Source organism: Lissotriton vulgaris, chromosome 7 (genome assembly GCF_964263255.1).
Source record: "Lissotriton vulgaris chromosome 7, aLisVul1.2, whole genome shotgun sequence".
Lineage (NCBI taxonomy): Eukaryota > Metazoa > Chordata > Amphibia > Caudata > Salamandridae > Lissotriton > Lissotriton vulgaris.
In genome coordinates this window covers 1,406,339,289-1,406,359,043 of record NC_141695.1, presented here as the reverse complement: position 1 = coordinate 1,406,359,043, position 19,755 = coordinate 1,406,339,289, and the positions used below count along the sequence as shown (strand labels likewise).

The window sequence follows — 19,755 nt, the reverse complement described above, 5'->3', positions numbered from 1 at the left end:
AAATATGATGATTTTGTGATGCAACCATCGTGAGCTCTAGTTATCATCCCAGGCTCTACACACACACATAAGACTCTCGTTAGCAATAGTCACATGTTAGCCTTCCACTGACATCACATATTACGGAAATATTTATTTACTGTTAATGCACTTTGTATTGTAATATTTATTAGTATGTATTGACCTTTAATGCAGCTTGTACCTATTTAGCATTCATAGTATTTCTTCATACTCTATTTTAATATTCATTGATATGTATTGTTCTTAATCCAATTTATATTTATTCAACATTCCTTGCATTTATTCATATGTGAACATGTATTTATACTATAGTTTTAAAACGTGCATTGGGAATGTTCTTTCCTTTTTCTTTGTTGTTAAAATTGTAAAAGGGGAAGATGTGTGGTCTCTCATTCTAGTCTTCCTATGACGTCACCCGGTGTAGGGAATCATGGGAAGGGTACGCTTGTTTAGCGCCTGAATGCTGGCATACACTGTACGTAGCGGACTGTGTGCTCTCTCTCTAAGAAAGAACCAACTTCTGCCATACGTTGTCTGGCCTCCATTCTCTACACGTACAACAACAACTCATACATGCACAGTGGGTTCTACGCACGGTCATTAGACTGAGTATGAATCACGTTCCAAGTACTGTGTCTGCGCTTTATATCCCGGGAAACAGAGGCGGAAACACACTGGAGTACATCAGCGACGTACTTCATATCGAGAGGCAGTATGAGATTCTTTTTAAACTGTTACAACTAGTAAGGGCACATGTAGCAAGCATGGGCAATGCAATAGGACTCCATTTATGCAAGACCTATTGCATTGTAAAATGGGAATGCATGCGGGCGACAAGGCACGAAGGGCGGGAGAAGGCATCGAACTACGGGAAGAAGGTAGTCTGAGCAGTAAAGGAGCCAGTAGCCATGGAAGGACACAAATGACAAAATGGCCATCATAAGGAGGATCTAACAAGCCTACAACCAAACAGAAGGCAGCATTTACAACACTAGCCATTCAAAAAGATGGGCGGAGATTGGCAGAGCTTCCACGAAGCTTCCACGCTACACTGAATACTGCATGCCTCACAAAGCGTGCAGTGCATGCGCTGCAACGCTAGACTCAACCTAAAAACTACTGATTCCAGGCATTTTTTAAAGAAAACAAATTCATTATGTGTGCCTGGCAAAGCAATTGCAAGTGCTTTTATCAAAAACGGTCCTCAGACCATACCAAACTCAAACCAAAATGGTACCAACTCCACAAACAACCAAAACAAATCCACCTGATACGAATAGCACAAACAAACCAATTCTCCACTGCCAACTCTTCAGACCAAAAGGTCAGATCCAAGGGTTTCGCTGTTCAGGACTCCAGTCGGGATGACCACTGGGCAAGGCACCATCTGGCAGGACGGAAGGGGCAGCTGTGAGCAATCGCTAGTCCTCATGCAGGGATCTCAAACAAGCACTTGGAGAGGCAACCAAAAAACAGTAAAGGGAAAAGTATCAATGTAACAAAATACTTTCATTGAAGTATAAAAAGTCTTGTTTTAATGAATCTTCTTGACACGGTGATATACGGTGATACAGTTAGACAGACAAAATTTTCAGTATCAAAGAACCAATGAAACAGCCAAGAAACAGCCAACGCGTTTCGCCTGAAGCGGGCTTCCTTAGGGCAAGATTCACTTGATTTAACAGCAAACAAGGTAGTACAATCTCCAATGGAAAGATGCGTGGGCAGAAAGGCTTTTTGGGGTGCGTGTCTTATAATGATATGGCATCAAAGATAAGAGATGACGTAGCTTGAACAGGACGCAAATGTAAACGAGACAATTTTCTCTTGAGCGCCACGTAACGTGTTGGCTGTTTCTTGGCTGTTTCATTGGTTCTTTGATACTGAAAATTTTGGCTGTCTAACTGTATCACCATGTATCACTGTGTCAAGAAGATTCATTAAAACATGACTTTTTATACTTCAATGAAGGACATCAGCTGTATTTTGTTCCATTGATACTTTTCCCTTTACTGTTTTTTTGGTTACCTCTCCAAGTGCTTGTTTGAGATTTATTTGTTGTAAAAGTCCTTTGGCAGTGGACTTAGGAGGTGGGCAGCTTGCATACAGCACCTGTTTTAATACTAGTGTGTATATATAGGCGGTGCAACAATTAACCACTTACTGCCTTTTTTCATTGTGTTTTTTTCCTCATGCAGGGATCCCTGGACGATCAGTCTGACGCAACAATTGCCTTGATCTCCCCCGTCCACAGAAAGGGGATGGGTCAATAACCCAAAGAAATCTATGTTCGGGCTTCAACTGAAGGAAGTGGTCCGATTTGGGAAACTTGGGCCACTAATGACCACCTCTCAGCCTTCCATACCAAATGAAGAGTAGATCAAATAGTAGAGATAACAAACCAATATTTGTTTATACAGAAGTACTCAAAGAGGAGCCCAGTCCGCCCAGCCGCTAGGAGTGCTGCAGAGGGACTGAAATCAACAAGCATACAGATACATTTAGTACATTTCGTAACTGCGCTAGAACACACCCATAATGGGAATTTTCCAGGCAGGTGCTGCTAAGCAATGGAAACGAGAAGAAAAACAATCTCAGGGCTCATATCTCATACAAAGTAAAGTCCAAGGTTACTCCAGTCGGGCCCGTCACCAGATAAGTGGGAGAAGGCCTCTATCTAGTGAGAAAGTTATGGGCTAATAAGAACAGTCTATTCATTAATGAAGCAAAACCCAACATTGGAAAAACGAAACCTAGTGGAGGCCATTTCTCAGAAATAGCAAAGGATACGTTTAGATCATGATTCAAAATGGCGCCTGAATAGAAAATGGTACCGCAAATGCTAACTTACATAATATAATACTTAAGCAGGAACATTTCTAGTCTAACACCATGCACAAGTTCACATAAGTGTGGGAAAAGGAGGTTCCCATGGCTGTAACTTGTTTTTGCGGGTACATTTAATTAGCAAATAGAAATATATTGTGAGTTAGACAATATCTGAGCACAGTGGCAATCATCTCTGTGTTGCAAATAACTCAATAGACATGCTAGGGAAAAGTATAGGCATTCAGCAATCCCTTGTTCATGGTCAATTGACGCATATAAGGAAGTGGTATCCATTGCTCAATCCTATATGTTGAGTTACATGGTATAGTGTTGATCTTTCATTGGAAATCTGACGTGTCCCTAATATAAGACAGTAGTGTCACATATGCTATGTCTTCCCTGGACCGGAAACAAGCTTCCGAGGACCGGTTTCTGGCATTCTAGCCATCTTCAGCCCGGCTTGCTTGAATCCAGTGGCAAAGTGAGCAAGGGACTCACGTCTGAGCATACCCTGCCACTCTTATGGCGGCCAAAAGCGATACAAAAGGGGGTGGTGATGGACGGAGCATCTGAATCAATCAAACACTCACACCCAGTCAAAAGATCTGGGTTTAATCCATCACCGTTCTTTAGCCCACTCTGCCACCCCAGTTCAGACATGGCTATATGCAAATCAGTCTGACCCTATGCCTCATGGGAACAGTCCTTTGAGAAAAACAAAGGTCACAATTCCACCAATAATTCCACCCCTTTTTTACCGCTTTTGACTGCCATAAGTGTGGCAGGGTATGCTCAGATGTGAGTCCCTTGCTCACTTTGCCATTGGATTCAAGCAAGCCGGGCTGAAGACGGCTGGAATGCCAGAAACCGGTCCTCGGAAGCTTGTTTCCGGTCCAGGGAAGACATGGCTTGGCAGTTCGGGCTGGACTGCTCCCATGAGGCACAGGGTCAGACTGATTTGCATATGGCCATGCCTGAACTGGGGTGGCAGAGTGGGCTAAAGAACGGTGATGGATTAAACCCAGATCTTTTGACTGGGTGTGAGTGTTTGATTGATTCAGATGCTCCGTCCATCACCGCCCCCCTTTTGTACCAATTATGCTGTCAACAACCAAATCCCTCAAAAGCTCGCCTACTGTAGAGGCTATAAATGCACTGGCAGAGACTAGTAAGGATCTGGAGGGTAATATGAGCATAAGCAAAACCTCAAATATAAAAGGGATATTTGATGTGGGATCTAATCCAGAGAGATTGGGAAGTACAGACTTGGTTTCTTTGAGGTACCATTTGCTACTGACCTGAGACAGGATATTATTCTCCTCACAGACGAAACTGGGCCATCTACCCTGGAGGTGGGTGATGGATCTGGTTTGTGCCAAGACATCGCCATGGGTGTGGAAGAGAGCGCTGATTTGGGCTCTTGCGAAGAGTTTGAAGAGGAGGTGGAGGAAGAGACGGTTGACTCTGCTGATTGTACAGCGAAACTCTTGGCAGATAGAAGGCGCAAGGGTAAAAAAAAACTAAGGGCAAAAAAGGAGGGAAAGTAGGTATTGCTCCCAACCGGCTGATCACAAGCAATACTGCGACCGCCAGAAAAGTCTTTATTCACAAAAGTCCTCTCAGAAAATGGATTGAGGCAAAAGGACTTGTGAAAAGTATAACTCTAAGTCTGTCAGGTACCAGTCCCACCGATTCCGAACCTACTCTAGGCTACCTTGTTCCCTCGGAAAGCTTGCTCGATATCTCCAAAGCTGGTAATGATATACCAATTGCCACACCCGACCAGGAAACTATGTCTGCGTTGGAGCCCGAGGGCTCACCAAGTTTAACACTTAAAGATCATGCGTTGTCTATCACTACTGGGATGACAGGTACAGTTGAAAATACACTTGACTGCACATCAACCCTCGCTAGCATAACTGCTAATCACACCACTGCCCCCGATCCATTAACACTAGCGACTCTTGTAACCTCTGCTAAAGCAGTAAATAACCTTCAGGAACATGAGCATGTATTGGAGACGTATACATCTCCACTGGACATTATTCTACAAACTTTAACCAATCAACGTTTAGAGGCACAAGATCACTATCTTCAGCTCCGGGAAGACAATAATAAACTACAGTCCTCCTTACATGAACTAACCTCAAAACTTGGAGGGGTTTCGCAGGATATCGAAGATTTACAACAGCGGGTGGTGAAGGTAGAAGAGGTGGCAACCCGCATCAATACTGTAACGAGCCAACATGACACTCAGATGATTCCGCTGCAACTACAAATTGAAGATTTGGAAAATCTGCAAAGGAGATCGAACTTGAGACTTTTTGGTGTTCCGGGGGGGTCCGAAGGGTCTGATCCGACGGCTTATCGTGTTAATTTATTACAAAAAGCCTTCCTAGATCTAGCTGACTGGGACTCCCAAATCCAGCGGGCTCATCGCTTACCCTTAGTCCAAAGAAACAGAGAGAGAAAATTTCCTCGCCATTTCCTTATCTGTTTCTGTAATTTTTTTATTAAGACAGGCCATTTGGCAAAAAGCGCGTCCCAATTCGCCTGTAGCTATAGAGAATCTCTCCCTTTTTGTTCGCTCAGATCTAAGTTAAGCCACCATGGATAGACGATGACAATTGCGCAAATTAATTGACCCATTTAAATCTATTGGAGGGCAAGTTTTCCTTCAGGAACCTGCCCGTCTCAAGGTTATTAAAGGTGGCCATACTTATTTTTTCACTGATATCAAAGAAGCCGAGCTGGCGTTATCTAATCTAACCTGAGTCCGGCGTTAGCTATATTAATTAAAGAGACTGAACTATTAGGCTGATATTGCAGATAAGGGAGATTGAGATTTAATTTTTAGGGGATCAGGATTTTTCTCTCTCCTTCTTAAGTAGTGTCTAGAATATTTTGTCAAGTGGGGGTGGGGCATGCAACAGGCGCACCAATTCAGGCGCTGCCTTTACAGCGGCAGCAGAGGCTGAAGGGTGGTCTCTCCACTAGGTGGGTAGGTGGGAGACAGGGGGGTGGAGGGAGGGGGTCTCAGCTCTCCGCAGGGGTTCGGGGGATAAAAATATATTTAAAAAAATTCAAATTGATAGGGAGACGTGCAATAAAAGGAAATAAAAGTACGAATGAAGATACACAGCTGTTGGTTGCTCAGGAACAGAAATATTCCACTTGGTTAACTATGCCTTTATTGTTTTGTTTTTTTGAATGTATAAATTAAGGTGCTTAGCTTGGAATGTTGCAGAGTTAAACAGTAAAAGCAAGAGACGCTTAGTCTCGGAAGAGCTAAGATTACATAACCCACATTTCTTTTTATCATCTGAAACACATATCGCTTATAAAGATAAAAAATTGCTAGGTCACATGGGATATGATAATATAATTTGTTCTGCATTTGGGGCTTCTATTAGAGGTGTCGCCATCCTCAAAGATAAACGACATAGGGCGGAAACTATGAAAACTGCTTGTGATAAGGATGGCAGATGGGCCATTGCCCAGTTAAGTATTGAAAATCAGAAATACGTTTTTTGTGTGGTTTATGGTTCAAATAAGGACGAACCTAGGGTCTTTGACCATCTGAATGTAGAACTTACGAATTGGGAGGGGGAACTCATTATTATGGGTGATTTTAACTGCATTATGGATTACAAACAAGATACTACGAGCCAAGTGAGTTTTCAACGGATGCGCAAAACCAGGGCTGCCATTCTAGATATTTGCTGTATTCATAATAATAAAGATGCCTGGCGCTATATGCATTCAAACACTCCTGGGTACACATATTACTCTGCGCCTCATAAATCATGCTCTCGTTTGGATATGGCTCTAGTAAATGATAATTTACTGAACACTAGCTCTATGGAGGTTTGCCCACTAATTTCTTCGGACCATAATCCGATAATGCTGATATTTTCCACCCAACATAATCGTCCTTGTCTTAGATCATTCTCCTTTCCAAGATATCTAATATCAGATTCTGTCTTTATAGCTGAACTTAAAATCCACCTTAATAACTTTATTGAACTTAACCAGAACTCTACCACATGCACCATGGTCTGGGATGCCTGTAAAGCAAGTATCCGGGAGTTTACACAGGAATATGTGTTCAGACAAAATATGGAACGTCGTAAATTGAATAAATTACTAATCTCCAGTATTGCCGAACAAGAAAAACTGCTTGCTACAGCTTTACGGCTAAATCCATCTGCAGTAGCTGAAATAAGTTTGAAATTAGGGCAATTAAAAGCAGATACGAAGGCAAAAGTTTTTTAAAAAACAGTGCCAACTTACATAAATACAGAATAGCGCAATATGAGGGAGGGGACAAAATCAGCAAAATCCTGGCCTATAAGTTTGCAGAGGACAGAGCCAGCACTCTGATTAATAACATTCGAGCATCTGATGATATGCTATATGAACAGCCGAATGATATTCTAGAACAATTTGTGAATTTTTACAGCTCCTTGTATACCCCGAGTCTCCACCACGTGTTGACTTAACAAAAGAATATCTGGATGAGAATGCGATAAATATTGGTAATCTCTCAGAAATGGACCAACTTTCTGAAGATATTACTGGACTAGAGCTTAGCCAGGCTATTGCTTCTCTACCTGCTGGGAAGGCCGCAGGAGAAGATACTATCCCCATCAAGATTTATAAAATCTGTTTAGAGGAACTGTCTCCTCTACTACTGCAAGTCATACAGTCCATTGGGGTAACTGGAAAAGCTCCCAATTCATGGAACAGGGCTAAAATATGTTTTTGCCTTAAAAAGCGCAAACCTAAGGAGGATAGGGGGTCATACAGACCCATCTCTCTGAATGACACAGATGCAAAAATATTTGCGAAAATATTAGCAACTAGGTTGGCTCCCCTTATGCCCAAAATAGTTAACCCGCAACAGCATGGGTTTGTGATTGGGAGGGATACCACCACTCACGTTAATAACTATAACGGCGTTTGGTATGGCAGGGACGGAATCCACCCCACTCGGTATGATCTTGTTGGATGCCGAAAAGCCTTTTGACCGAGTGGGGTGGGATTATCTCTGGTGTGTCATGACAAAGATGGGGCTCGGGGGGCAATTTGTAAAGGGGATACGGGCGTTGTACAATAATCCTACAGCTTGTATTAGCTATGGAGGGCTGACCTCCTCAGATTTCACCATCCTACGTGGCACTCGCCAAGGTTGTCCCCTATCACCTCTATTATTTGCCCTTTCTTTGGAACCTTTTTTATATGCTCTCCAGCTACAACCCTGAATCGTGCCTTTTAGATCTGGCTTACAGACATTGAAAATTACGGCCTATGCCGACGATATTGCCATTTACTCATCTGATGTTATAAAGGCCATACAAGGGATTACTATAGAGGCTTGTAAATTTGGAAAAGTTTCCGGCTACAAGCTTAATATAAACAAAACTCAAATTATAGCCAATTATGTACCAACGACGGTGGTTCCAGAGATTTGTAAAGTCGCCACTTAACTTGGCGTAAACATTACTTCCAAAATAAAAGAAATTAATCACATTAATTATAACGAGTTAATTAAATCTACGTCTCTGTTACTAAAAAAATGGCATAGACTCCCCTTGAATTTAATTGGCAGAATCAACTTAATCAAAATGAAGGTTTTACCAAAATTTCTTTATCTATTCCGTTCAATCCCATTAGCTCTGAATAATTATTTTTTTAAGCAATTAGACGGAATTTTAAGCAGTTTCATATGGGGATTTTGAAAAGCGTGAAGATCGTTGGCATTGTTAAAAAACAGCTTGGATAAGGGTGGTCTCAACTTCCCTGATGTCATATTATATTTCTGTGCCTCGTTTGTTAAGCATCTCCAGTCCTTACTTAATAGTGAAAACTCATTTTCTTTTCATTCATTTATGTTAAAATCTAATTCAATTATGTTTTTGTTCCGAGTTAACGACCCCAACTATTTCAAGAGGGTGAAATTTAAGACTGCAAAGGATGCAATCAAGATCTGGTCCAATATATTAGTATTTTGGAAGACTAATTTTTACCACCCGAAATTACAGCTTTGGGGTAATCCGGGCTTACCGGGGATTTTTAATGACGGTATGGCCCTTAGATGGGCTGCTCAAGGTATCAATGTTTTGGGCGACCTGTATGGCGCACTTGGGTTCTTAGATTTCCACACACTGAAAATATTGTACGACTTGCCGGAAACAATGAGATTTAAATATTTACAGATACATGACTTTTTGATACGGAAAAATAAAATTTATGAAATGTTAGATTGCGACATTTGGCATTGTCTATATACATCTAAAAATAAGTCGACTATAAGTGAAGCTTACAGGTGTCTTAGTGCTTTTAAAACAGATGATTGTTTAAAATTAGCAGAGAAATGGAGCAGTAAACCAGGTTTAAATATAACACCTAAGCAGATATCTAGCTCTTTCTCTAATATTAATAATTACGTCCGATTGTCAAGTTTAAGGTTGCAACAGTTTAGAACCACATGTATGTTGTATTATACACCGGAAAAGATTTCCAAGTGGTCCCTTAATAACGCTTATGGCGATCGTACTAAGTGCCCCAAATGCCAAGCTGTAGCAGCAGACCTGGAGCATATGTTGTTTTCTTGCCCAGCATTAAAAAAGGAATTTTGGGCAGAACTATATAAAGTCTTTGTAATTAAAGAGATTAATCTACCACCTTTTACCGCTCTAACAGTACTATTGGATATACATCCTGTCTCTCTGCCTCGGCCAGCACTTGTAACGATTCTTTTATCATGTGAAAAATTAACACTATCCAGAGCCTGGATTTCTCTTAAAACCCCTAACATTGGAGACTGGTGGTTATTAGTAAACGAAATTTACTCTATGGAGCTGGCTCTGGCAAAACTCAGAGGTGCCCCGTCCCTAAGAAAACTTGGAAATATTTGGGGCGACTTTATTTAACTATCTTATTTAACTACTCTCTCTTTGAAATGGGTTTTCAAGCAAACCACAACACTCGCAACACTCCTGCTACTTGATTTTTTTAGTTTGTATAAAATGAATTATGTTTTGAATTGTGTTTTAACTGCGTACCAAATAGAATATGAATTATGGTATCGAAATAACTTATATTTACTTTGTAAACCTCAGGTTTCTTTATTGTATATGCACTGTATGTTTACCCTATCAATTTGTCAATAAAAAAAATATTTAAAAAAAAAAAAAGATGTTCATCACCAGTGGTTTGTACTGTGGTGTATCATCTGTTTCTCTTAAGACTGTCCTCTTTTTCTTCTTCCCCCTCAAATATTTACTGGTGGATGTCGGTTGGAGACAGATGTAACAACTTCCTCTCTCCATTTTTACACTAGAATCTCAAGGGGAAACATCCTTCATTCGCCATCTGTGATAGGCACTTTTCAAATGAGGTTCTTTTACTTTCCAGCTTCTTTCAACTTTATTACTGAAAATAGTTAATATTTCTGCATTTTGTTGTTGCAGCACACCTTTAATGCATAAAACGGTACTAAAAAGCACCAAAATGCAAATTATCACAAGAGTGCTAATTATCTCTAACTGGCATCCCGAATTCTACACTTTAAAATTACACTATTAGAATGTCTCAATACTATCTACAATTAATGCATCAAATACATTCTCCAAAGGGCACATTGTTCCTAAAATGGAATATGGCAAATGCCCCATTTCTGTATTATGTGTGCCGATTCAACTGTCTCTATTGCCAGTGAGCAGAAATTGTCAAATCACCATCTCCAAGAGAATGGAGATTTCAGTCATCTGGAGTAAGAGTCTACAAGGTTAAGTTGAGCTCTCGCACTAGTCTGAATCTCCAACTGCGATGAGCACTGAATCTTAACCCCCCGGCGTGGTTCTCCTCAGACACCCTAAATAGTCATGGGATCTTCCGATGGCCAAAATCTACCCACCAACATGCAAGCTGTCCATCACCTTTATCTCATGGAGTGTACGTGTTCCACTTCTTCAAGGTCACTTACTCTCCGCTTGTAATCTGGACAACTGCATATATTATCAATGCACATTTATCTTAAACTATGTGTCTATTTTACTGAGGTTAAGATATTTATTTAACACGATTTTATGTTTTTTGAAAAATGCCTGGATGTCACTTAGGGTGACATGATTGATAGCCAATGTCTTCTCTTATCACTTGGTGTGCCAATTAGTACTCACTCCCAAGAATTTCGAAAATTAGTGAGCACTGCATCTCCTGACACCTCTGGTATGTTTACCAATGTCCACCTTATTGGTATGTGAAAAATCAATGTTAGTAACACAAACACAAGCCAAAACTGCAAAAAAAAAGATTTGTTATAAACGGTCTTCCAGGCTTTAGGTATTCCCAGAAGAAGTTCACTCAAAGCAGTTTAGTGAAAGAACCATCAACTTCATGTCGGAGCATGCTTTCCTAAGCAAACCACAGCCATCTTAGATGTGACTATAGGTATTTGTGCCACCCATGATAAAATAATAGGCCAACCTGAGATCTCTGAAGACCACTGCATACCCTGGAAATATGGGTCGGACCTGCCCAGAAGGAAAAAAAACTTCAAGAAAGGAAGTCAACCTGGAGGACTCCGCAACCAGAGGAGACAAGGGCCATAAACCCCGGCATGCCAGCAACCGAAACACATTGGAGAAAGCAAACTCTGAAACCCATCATATTCACTTCCCAGACCTGATCAAATTAATTAAATAAAAATAGACCCTTCAAACATTCAGTGCAAGGAGAAACAACTCATTCAATCAGAGCACTGTGAAATGAAAATGCTCCTGGGCAGGACAAATACAAGAATTAGAAAGGAAAGCCTTAAAATCAAGATCCGACAACTAAAATAGATAGCAAAGCCAACCAATCATGATCAAGGGGCTGACACAAAGCCCACCTTAAGTTGTATAAGAGACTTAGCTGGTGTCAGCGCTTCAGTCCCATAGCACTGTATTCCTCGACCACCTGTAAAAATGTGCGAACAAATCAACTTTGAAACGGAAACAGACTAGAAGAAAGAAAGAAATAAGAAAGTTAAAAGTGTCAAACCGAGAGAAAAAGTACGCAAAATACAGACTATAACAGCCTTAATCGGTGCTTTTTGTGTGTTGACCAGGAAGAACTGTGCGGTATGAACAAGGAAGGAGACAACACCTATACCAGCTTCGGATCTGGATGCAGAATCCGGGGGCAACACCTGAACACCGCCACAGACTCTAGAAATATATGTCAGATCTGCCCTGAAGGAGAAAAAAGCTCAAGAGAGGAAGACAGGCAGGAGGACTTCGCAACCAAAGGAGACAAGGGCTGTATACTCCAGCATGCCAGCAACCGAGACACAGAGGAGGCTGACAATGAAGCCCATCCTCTCCATGGCCCAGACCTGCTTCAACCCATAGGAGGTCATGGCTGCCCAGGTGTGTTCCAGGTTGGCCTTTCGGTTAAAAGAAGTGAAGGAGGTATGACAGGAGGCTGGAAAAGATAAGGGGGACAGGACTTCAGGTCGCGGTGGAAAATATAGTGGTCAACTCTGCACTTGTAGGAAACCATTAGGAACAGTGACCACCAAATGACTAGGACCTAAAGGACGACCTTTTCACAATCTTCAGCTCCCCATACATGCCACACTTTAGACCCCTGATTTTAATCTGTTTTGAGATTGTGACGGAAGCTTGCTAGCAACTTTTATCTTTCTGTTTTCCACTGTCCACTTGAAGGAGAAATCGAACATTCTGCCAGGTTATGCCAAATGAAAATTATTATGACACAGCAAATCCAAATATTTTCCTGCTAATAACACACCTCTTTCTTTAGGTAGTTTGAGGCGCATGCTATGCAACCCTTAGGTTATAATTCTGTTGCAATAGTTTTCTAACATGGTTTCTCTCCTTATCACTTTTATCAGAACCCAGCTTGTCCATCGCTAACGTCCATGTGTGCGGCATAAGCCAAGAATGACCCTCTGATGTTTCTCTGTTGTATGTTCCAGTGCCCTGGGGTTCCTGGTACGACCACGTCAAAGGCTGGTGGGATGCCAAGGACAGACAGCAAATCCTCTACATCTTCTATGAGGACTTGAAGGAGGTGAGAGATGTGACACTGCTGCTGGAGGAGAGAGTGAAACGCTACTGCAAGATGTGAGAGTGTGAGACTACTGAAAGCGGTGGGAGCATAAACCTACTAATGAGATTACATTTAGTGTAAGACTTAGACAGATGGTGTAAACTACTGTAGTAAGTAAAAATATGCCACGAGAGTAGTAGTTGGTGGAGCAACAATACTGGAGGAGGTGAGGGTACAACATTCCTGTCAAAGGGGAAAACATGACAATAGCAGTAGATGAGAATGCAACATTATCAAAAGATAGGAAAAATTAATTCTTCTGCTTGGAGTAATAAAGGTATGGTATAGTAGAAAGGGAACTTGTGACACTACTTGAGGAGCTGTCAGAAACCGAATACTTATTTTTATACAGTTGCTATAGCTTAAACAAAATTGGCTTAGTTATTACAGTGCAGAAATAACAAACATTGGAAATGCAATAGGGCTCGCATTAGGAAAGTTTGAGCTATTGGTCTTATAAATGATTTTTTTTTATTTATGTGTTATTTTTTAAAATAGCTAAATTAATAGCTTTGTCATTTACAATGCCAATAGTTATAACTTTCGCAAATGTGACACCTATAGCATTTGTAATGCAACATGTTTTGTATTTATGTAACTTAGATGTATTGATATTACAAATAACAATGGCTTTTAATTTTTTACTTAAATAATTTATTTAATTTGTAATGGCAATAGCTTAAACTTTTGTAAATAACTTTTGTGAAGATTATGTTCAGTGTTTTTTATTGTGACAAAAATCCAAGAACAGAAGTGAAATATTAACATCTTTTTGTGATTTGTAATAAAGCGTGAAAGCTTGAAAACAGTTTGAAACATTGAAAGAACATATTTGAACCAGTGATGCTGTGGTTGCGCTGAGTGATGCTGTGGTTGCGCTGAGTGGTGTGTGCATCGGTGGAGCTTAGTGGGTGCATTGGTGGAGCTGTGTGGTGGGTACATCGGTGGAGCTGTGTGGTGGGTGCATCGGTGGAGCTGTGTGGTGTGTGCATCTGTGGAGCTGTGTCGGTGGAGCTGTGTGGTGGGTGCATCGGTGGAGCTGGGTGGTGGGTGCATCGGTGGAGCTGTGTGGTGGCTGCATCGGTGGATCTGTGTGGTGGGTGCATCGGTGGAGCTGTATGGTGGCTGCATCGGTGGAGCTGTGTGGTGGGTGCATCGGTGGAGCTGTGTGATTGGTGCATCGGTGGAGCTGTGTGGTGGGTGCATTGGTGGAGTGGTGTGGTGGGTGCATCGGTGGAGCGGTGTGGTGGGTGCATCGGTGGAGCTGTGTGGTGGGTGCATTGGTAAAGCTGTGTAGGTGGAGCTGTGTGGTGGGTGCATCGGTGGAGCTGTGTGGTGGGTGCATCAGTGGAGCTGTGTGGTGGGTGCATCGGTGGAGCTGTGTCGGTGGAGCTGTGTGGTGGGTGCATCGGTGGAGCTGTGTGGTGGGTGCATCGGTGGAGCTGTGTGGTGGGTGCATTGGTGGAGCTGTGTGGTGGGTGCATCAGTGGAGCTGTGTGGTGGGTGCATCGGTGGAGCTGTGTCGGTGGAGCTGTGTGGTGGGTGCATCAGTGGAGCTGTGTGGTGGGTGCATTGGTGGAACTGTGTGCTGGGTGCATCGGTAGGGCTGTGTGGTGGGTGCCTCAGTGGAGCTGTGTGGTGGGTGCCTCGGTGGAGCTGTGTGGTGGGTGCATCAGTGGAGCTGTGTTGGTGGAGCTGTGTGGTGGGTGCATCGGTGGAGCTGGGTGGTGGGTGCATCAGTGGAGCTGTGTGGTGGGTGCATCGGTGGAGCTGGGTGGTGGGTGCATCGGTGGAGCTTAGTGGGTGCATTGGTGAAGCTGTGTGGTGGGTGAATCGGTGGAGCTTAGTTGGTGCATCGGTGGAGCTGTGTGGTGGGTGCATCGGTAGAGCTGTGTGGTGGGTGCCTCGGCTGAGCTGTGTGGTGGGAGCATCGGTGGAGCTGTGTGGTGGGTGCATCGGTGGAGCTGTGTGGTGGGTGCATCGGTGGAGCTGTGTGGTGGGTGCATTGGTGGAGCTGTGTGGTGGGTGCATCGGTGGAGCTGTGTGGTGGGTGCATCGGTGGAGCTGTTTCGGTGGAGCTGTGTGGTGGGTGCATCGGTGGAGCTGGGTGATGGGTGCATCGGTGGAGCTGTGTCGGTGGAGCTGTGTGGTGGCTGCATCGGTGGAGCTGTGTGGTGGGTGCATCGGTGGAGATGTGTGGTGGGTGCATCAGTGGAGCTGTGTCGGTGGAGCTGTGTGGTGGCTGCATCGGTGGAGCTGTGTGGTGGGTGCATCGGTGGAGATGTGTGGTGGGTGCATCAGTGGAGCTGTGTCGGTGGAGCTGTGTGGTGGGTGCATCGGTGGAGCTGTGTGGTGGGTGCATCGGTGGAGATGTGTGGTAGGTGCATCGGTGGAGCTGTGTGGTGGGTGAATCGGTAGGGCTGTGTGGTTGGTGCCTCGGTGGAACTGTATGGTGGGTGCCTCGGTGGAGCTGTGAGGTGGGTGCATCGGTATAGCTGTGTGGTGGGTGCATCGGTGGAGCTGTGTGGTGGGTGCACCTGTGGAGCTGTGTGGTGGGTGCATCGGTGGAGCTGTGTGGTGGGTGCATCGGTAGAGCTGTGTGGTGGGTGCCTCGGCGGAGCTGTGAAGCTGTGCAATGTCTTGTGACATGATTCATTGAAAGACCCTTTAAGGTGTATGATTTAAAATGGTATATAATTAGTGGTTTGCAATTGTAACTGACTAACTGGTGAAAACCGACAACATATACATGAATTTGACTCTAAAGCCAGAGTACCCTAAGAATCAGTTCTTGATGAATTTGTGAGCAGTGTAACACATTTTAAGAGATTTAACCATGTGAGAATGTGTCTCTTTATTACTCGAATGTGCTCCAGTTTACGTAGCTTAAGTGTATTTTTAGCCCATAATGAGAACTCTCGCGCAGAATTCCCTTGCCAGTGATGACAGCTGAGCTATAAATTGTGGTCTGTTGTGGCTTTTCTCATCGAAAGCAGCGTTGCGCTGTTTATCGAATAAAATGAAGCAAATAAACATTTACAACGAAGCTTCCCTTGGTTTTGTCATGGTGTGGACACCTGGAACAGCAGAAAAGGCTCACGGTGCTCTGTATGGCACCGGGGCAGCGAGGCGTTTCCTTGAAAGGCAGTAGAAGTACATGCCTAACGCACGGGGAGCAGCAGCCTTTGATGTGCCGGCCTGCGCACAGACTTAGTTAAAAATTTGGTACATTTGCTGGCCATTTCCCAGCTTTGCTGGACCTCAACTGTGAAATTCTACAATTGTTTTTAAAATCATAGTTCTTGGGCACTCCATTAGACTCTCGGATTATTACGTAATGCTGATTCTAACGAGACATGTTATATAAAACAGGAATTCTTTAAAGAGGCCATGGAGTCAGATAAAAAGACAGGCAGTTCTTTAGGCGTCAGCCACCATCAGTAACCACTCTCTGATGTTGCTTTGTTTGGTACGTTTGCGAACTGAAGCTGTGCAATGTCTTGTGACATGATTCATTGAAAGACCCCTTTAAGGTGTATGATTTAAAATGGTATAGAATTAGTGGTTTGCAATTGTAACTGACTAACTGGTGAAAACTGGCAACATATACATGAATTTGACTCTAAAGCCAGAGTACCCTAACTATCAGTTCTTGATGAATTTGTGAGCAGTGTAACACATTTTAAGAGATTTAACCATGTGAGAATGTGTCTCTTTATTACTCGAATTTGCTCCAGTTTACATAGCTTAAGTGTATTTTTAGCCCATAATGAGAACTCTCGCGCAGAATTCCCTTGCCAGTGATGACAGCTGAGCTATAAATTGTGGTCTGTTGTGGCTTTTCTCTTCGAAAGCAGCGTTGCACTGTTTATCGAATAAAATGAAGCAAATAAACATTTACAACGAAGCTTCCCTTGGTTTTGTCATGGTGTGGACACCTGGAACAGCAGAACAGGCTCATGGTGCTCTGTATGGCACCGGGGCAGCGAAACGTTGCCTTGAAAGGCAGCAGAAGTACATGCCTGACGCACGGGGAGCAGCAGCCTTTGATGTGCCGGCCGGCCGTGGGCAGTGAATAATTAGGGGAGGAGAAATGCCAGAGCGCACGCTGGGGTAAGCTTGTGGAGGGAGGCTGGTGGCTTTGATGCTGTGCACGCGCTTTTTCACGGGCACAGCACCAAATCGCCCGTTTAGGTAAGCTCTGGAAAAGCCCCAATATGTCTCGACATCTGCAATGCTCGCGCATTGGCAGAGCCCTAAAAATGACTGAAACTTAGAAATCTACAAAGATGGCCACGAGGTGAGTCTTGCTTAAACAAGATGCATATTTTTAGAAAGGACACCTGTGCCCATCATCAGACAAAGTCTACCGGAGTTGGATTTCTAATTCTGCTTAATTTCACCACTACCGCTCCTAAGCAAGGGTACATGGATGGCCCCATCATCTCTACTCTGTCCAGCAGAAGGTCTGTGGTCACTGTATGATAGACAGTTATGCTAGGTGGAAGGATAGTTGGATGCAGCATAATGTAAACTAAGGTTTGACAGCAGAGACTGTAGTCGAGTGGTGACCGAGGGGTTTGATGCGGAATGAGCTATACGAAAGGCATGTGAACATAAATATCGATAGTAGAGGACCTAGTCACATCTGAACCTCTTGTCATGGCAAAAAATACAAAAACGAAAGTACGCCACATAAATTAACGACTGAAAACAGAAACAAGATCACTCAAGAAACTTAAATTGAGTCATTAGTCCATGCAAAGACGTGTCTAGCTATGAAACCTCTAATCTAAAAATGATAGATAACCCTACTCTCCATGCCCTACAAGTGAAGGGTAATGTCTATAAGCTAGTGCTATTCACCAAAATTATTCTTTGTGATCAGGTGAATCCTTAGCCTCTCTGAAACTGGAATTGGAAGTTTTTTACAAAATATATTGTGTTAACCTTACCTATGATAAGTCCTCAAGATTGGGGGTAGCTGACCCACAGCAAAGTGAGAGACAAAGCTTTCAAGCAGCAGGTGTTGAGTACATGGAAGGACCTATTCATTATCTGGAAATATGGGTTCCATCACAATATGATGCCCTGTGTGAATGCAATTTACATACGCTGATGGACACTCTTTTCAAAGATTTATACCGGTGGTGCAAACTGGACCTGTCATGCATAGCATGCAGGAGCACATCTGTTCTGCCAGCAAAGGAGCAAACTTCCACATGAACATCTTTAGAAAAAAAAACCTTCCTACTTCCGGGTGACTTCAAGTCAGCTGTTCAAACTCTAGTGATTTCCAGGTTGGACTATGGGAATACAACCCTATGCGGCCTACTCAGAGCTAAGCTGGCACCACTAAGGGCCTCTAAGGGCCTCTCCTAAATCTGCTAATAGACTCATTACAGGATAAAAAAGAAACAATCACATCACTCCAGACCTGAAATCCCTAAACTGGCCTCCGTATGAGGCAAGGATTCATTTGAAAATTACCTGCATGGCCCATAAAGTCCTCCCCTTCAACACACTGAGATACTTTGCACAAAAACTAGAACTATTTGGCGGCATCAGCGCATCTAAAGGCATTAGTTCCCTACTGCTGAAACCACCAAAATGTTATGTAAAGAAAACCTATAACAGAACCTCCTAGGGTAAAGATCCCAGGATCTGGAACACACTGCCCACTGAAATCAGGATGAACCCCTCAACAGCTTCATTCAAGAAAGAAGTCAAAAGGATACTGATTAACACATTTCTGCTGTAGAACGCATGAACTAAACTCCAGGACCAGATTTATCCCTAAGTCTGAACACATGCTTTTTTCTCGCAGACTATATCCTAATTTTCTGCGAACATAGGTGTTCTCTCCAGGGGATTCTCCCATACTATGTCCCGTTTTTGATGATATTATTTCTATAGATGTTGCCTTGATCATTGGATAGCGCTCTAATACCCACAAGGTCAACACTTTTTAAATTCAAATTTGTTTTATTGGTTTCAAGAAAAGGCACAGGTAACACATTGCAAAGGAAGGGTTCCACATATAGAAAGCGTATGAGACAGACAAGCATGTCTTCTCCACATAGCAAATTACAATCAAGATATGTGTCCGGCCACTATTGTAAGGCAAAAGTCGTGTGTATTGAGCCTGTGAAAGGGACGTAGTCTCAAGAGTCTGAACCAAAATCAAAAAAACCCTCCCCCCCCCCCCCAGTCCCTCCCCACCCCAACCAGTGTGCCGGATTAGTGGAACCATCATCAAGACTTCCACGTATCGCTTAACTTGTCTCTTCTGTAGGTCTGTGAGTGTCATTTGGATTCTCTGTAAGGCGCAGTAAACGGAGGTATCGTGGGCATGTAATTTCGTTAAATTCCTTCGAGAGAAGGGATAGTAATGGTAACCAAATTTTGCGGAAGGTATCCGCTGATTGTGTAAGGGTAGCCTGAATATGTTCCATTCCTAGCGTGAACCAGATTTTGTGCAGCCAGCCCGTGTGAGTGGGTTTAGTGGTCGTCCCCCAGAGTGATAAGATGTGTTGAGATGCCGCCTGCATGGCGATCCCCATTTGACGCCCTCGTACAAATCTTAGGGGGATAGTGATCACATTGGGGAGGTCTAGGATAGTGTAGGCTGGGAACCTCGGTATTTCAGTGTCGAAAGTGCTATCGATATCATTTAAAACCACTTTCCAGTAGTCTCTGACTTCTTGGCAATCCCAAAGGAGATGAGTCATGGTGCCCCGCTCCCCACAACCCCTCCAGCAAAGCGCGCTATGAGTTGGA

At 43.2% G+C, this 19,755-nt stretch overlaps 1 protein-coding gene across 4 annotated transcripts in view; it reads left to right on the top strand.

The window, feature by feature from the left end:
* Positions 1 to 19,755, top strand: part of LOC147705734 (sulfotransferase 1C1-like) — a 698,364-nt gene that overhangs the window by 464,423 nt on the left and 214,186 nt on the right. For all 4 annotated transcript variants that reach the window (XM_086932178.1, XM_086932181.1, XM_086932180.1 and 1 more), the window contains one exon: positions 12,842 to 12,936. In XM_086932178.1, the coding sequence (XP_086788304.1) occupies positions 12,842 to 12,936 (95 nt within the window). The remainder of the gene's footprint in view (positions 1 to 12,841; positions 12,937 to 19,755) is intronic.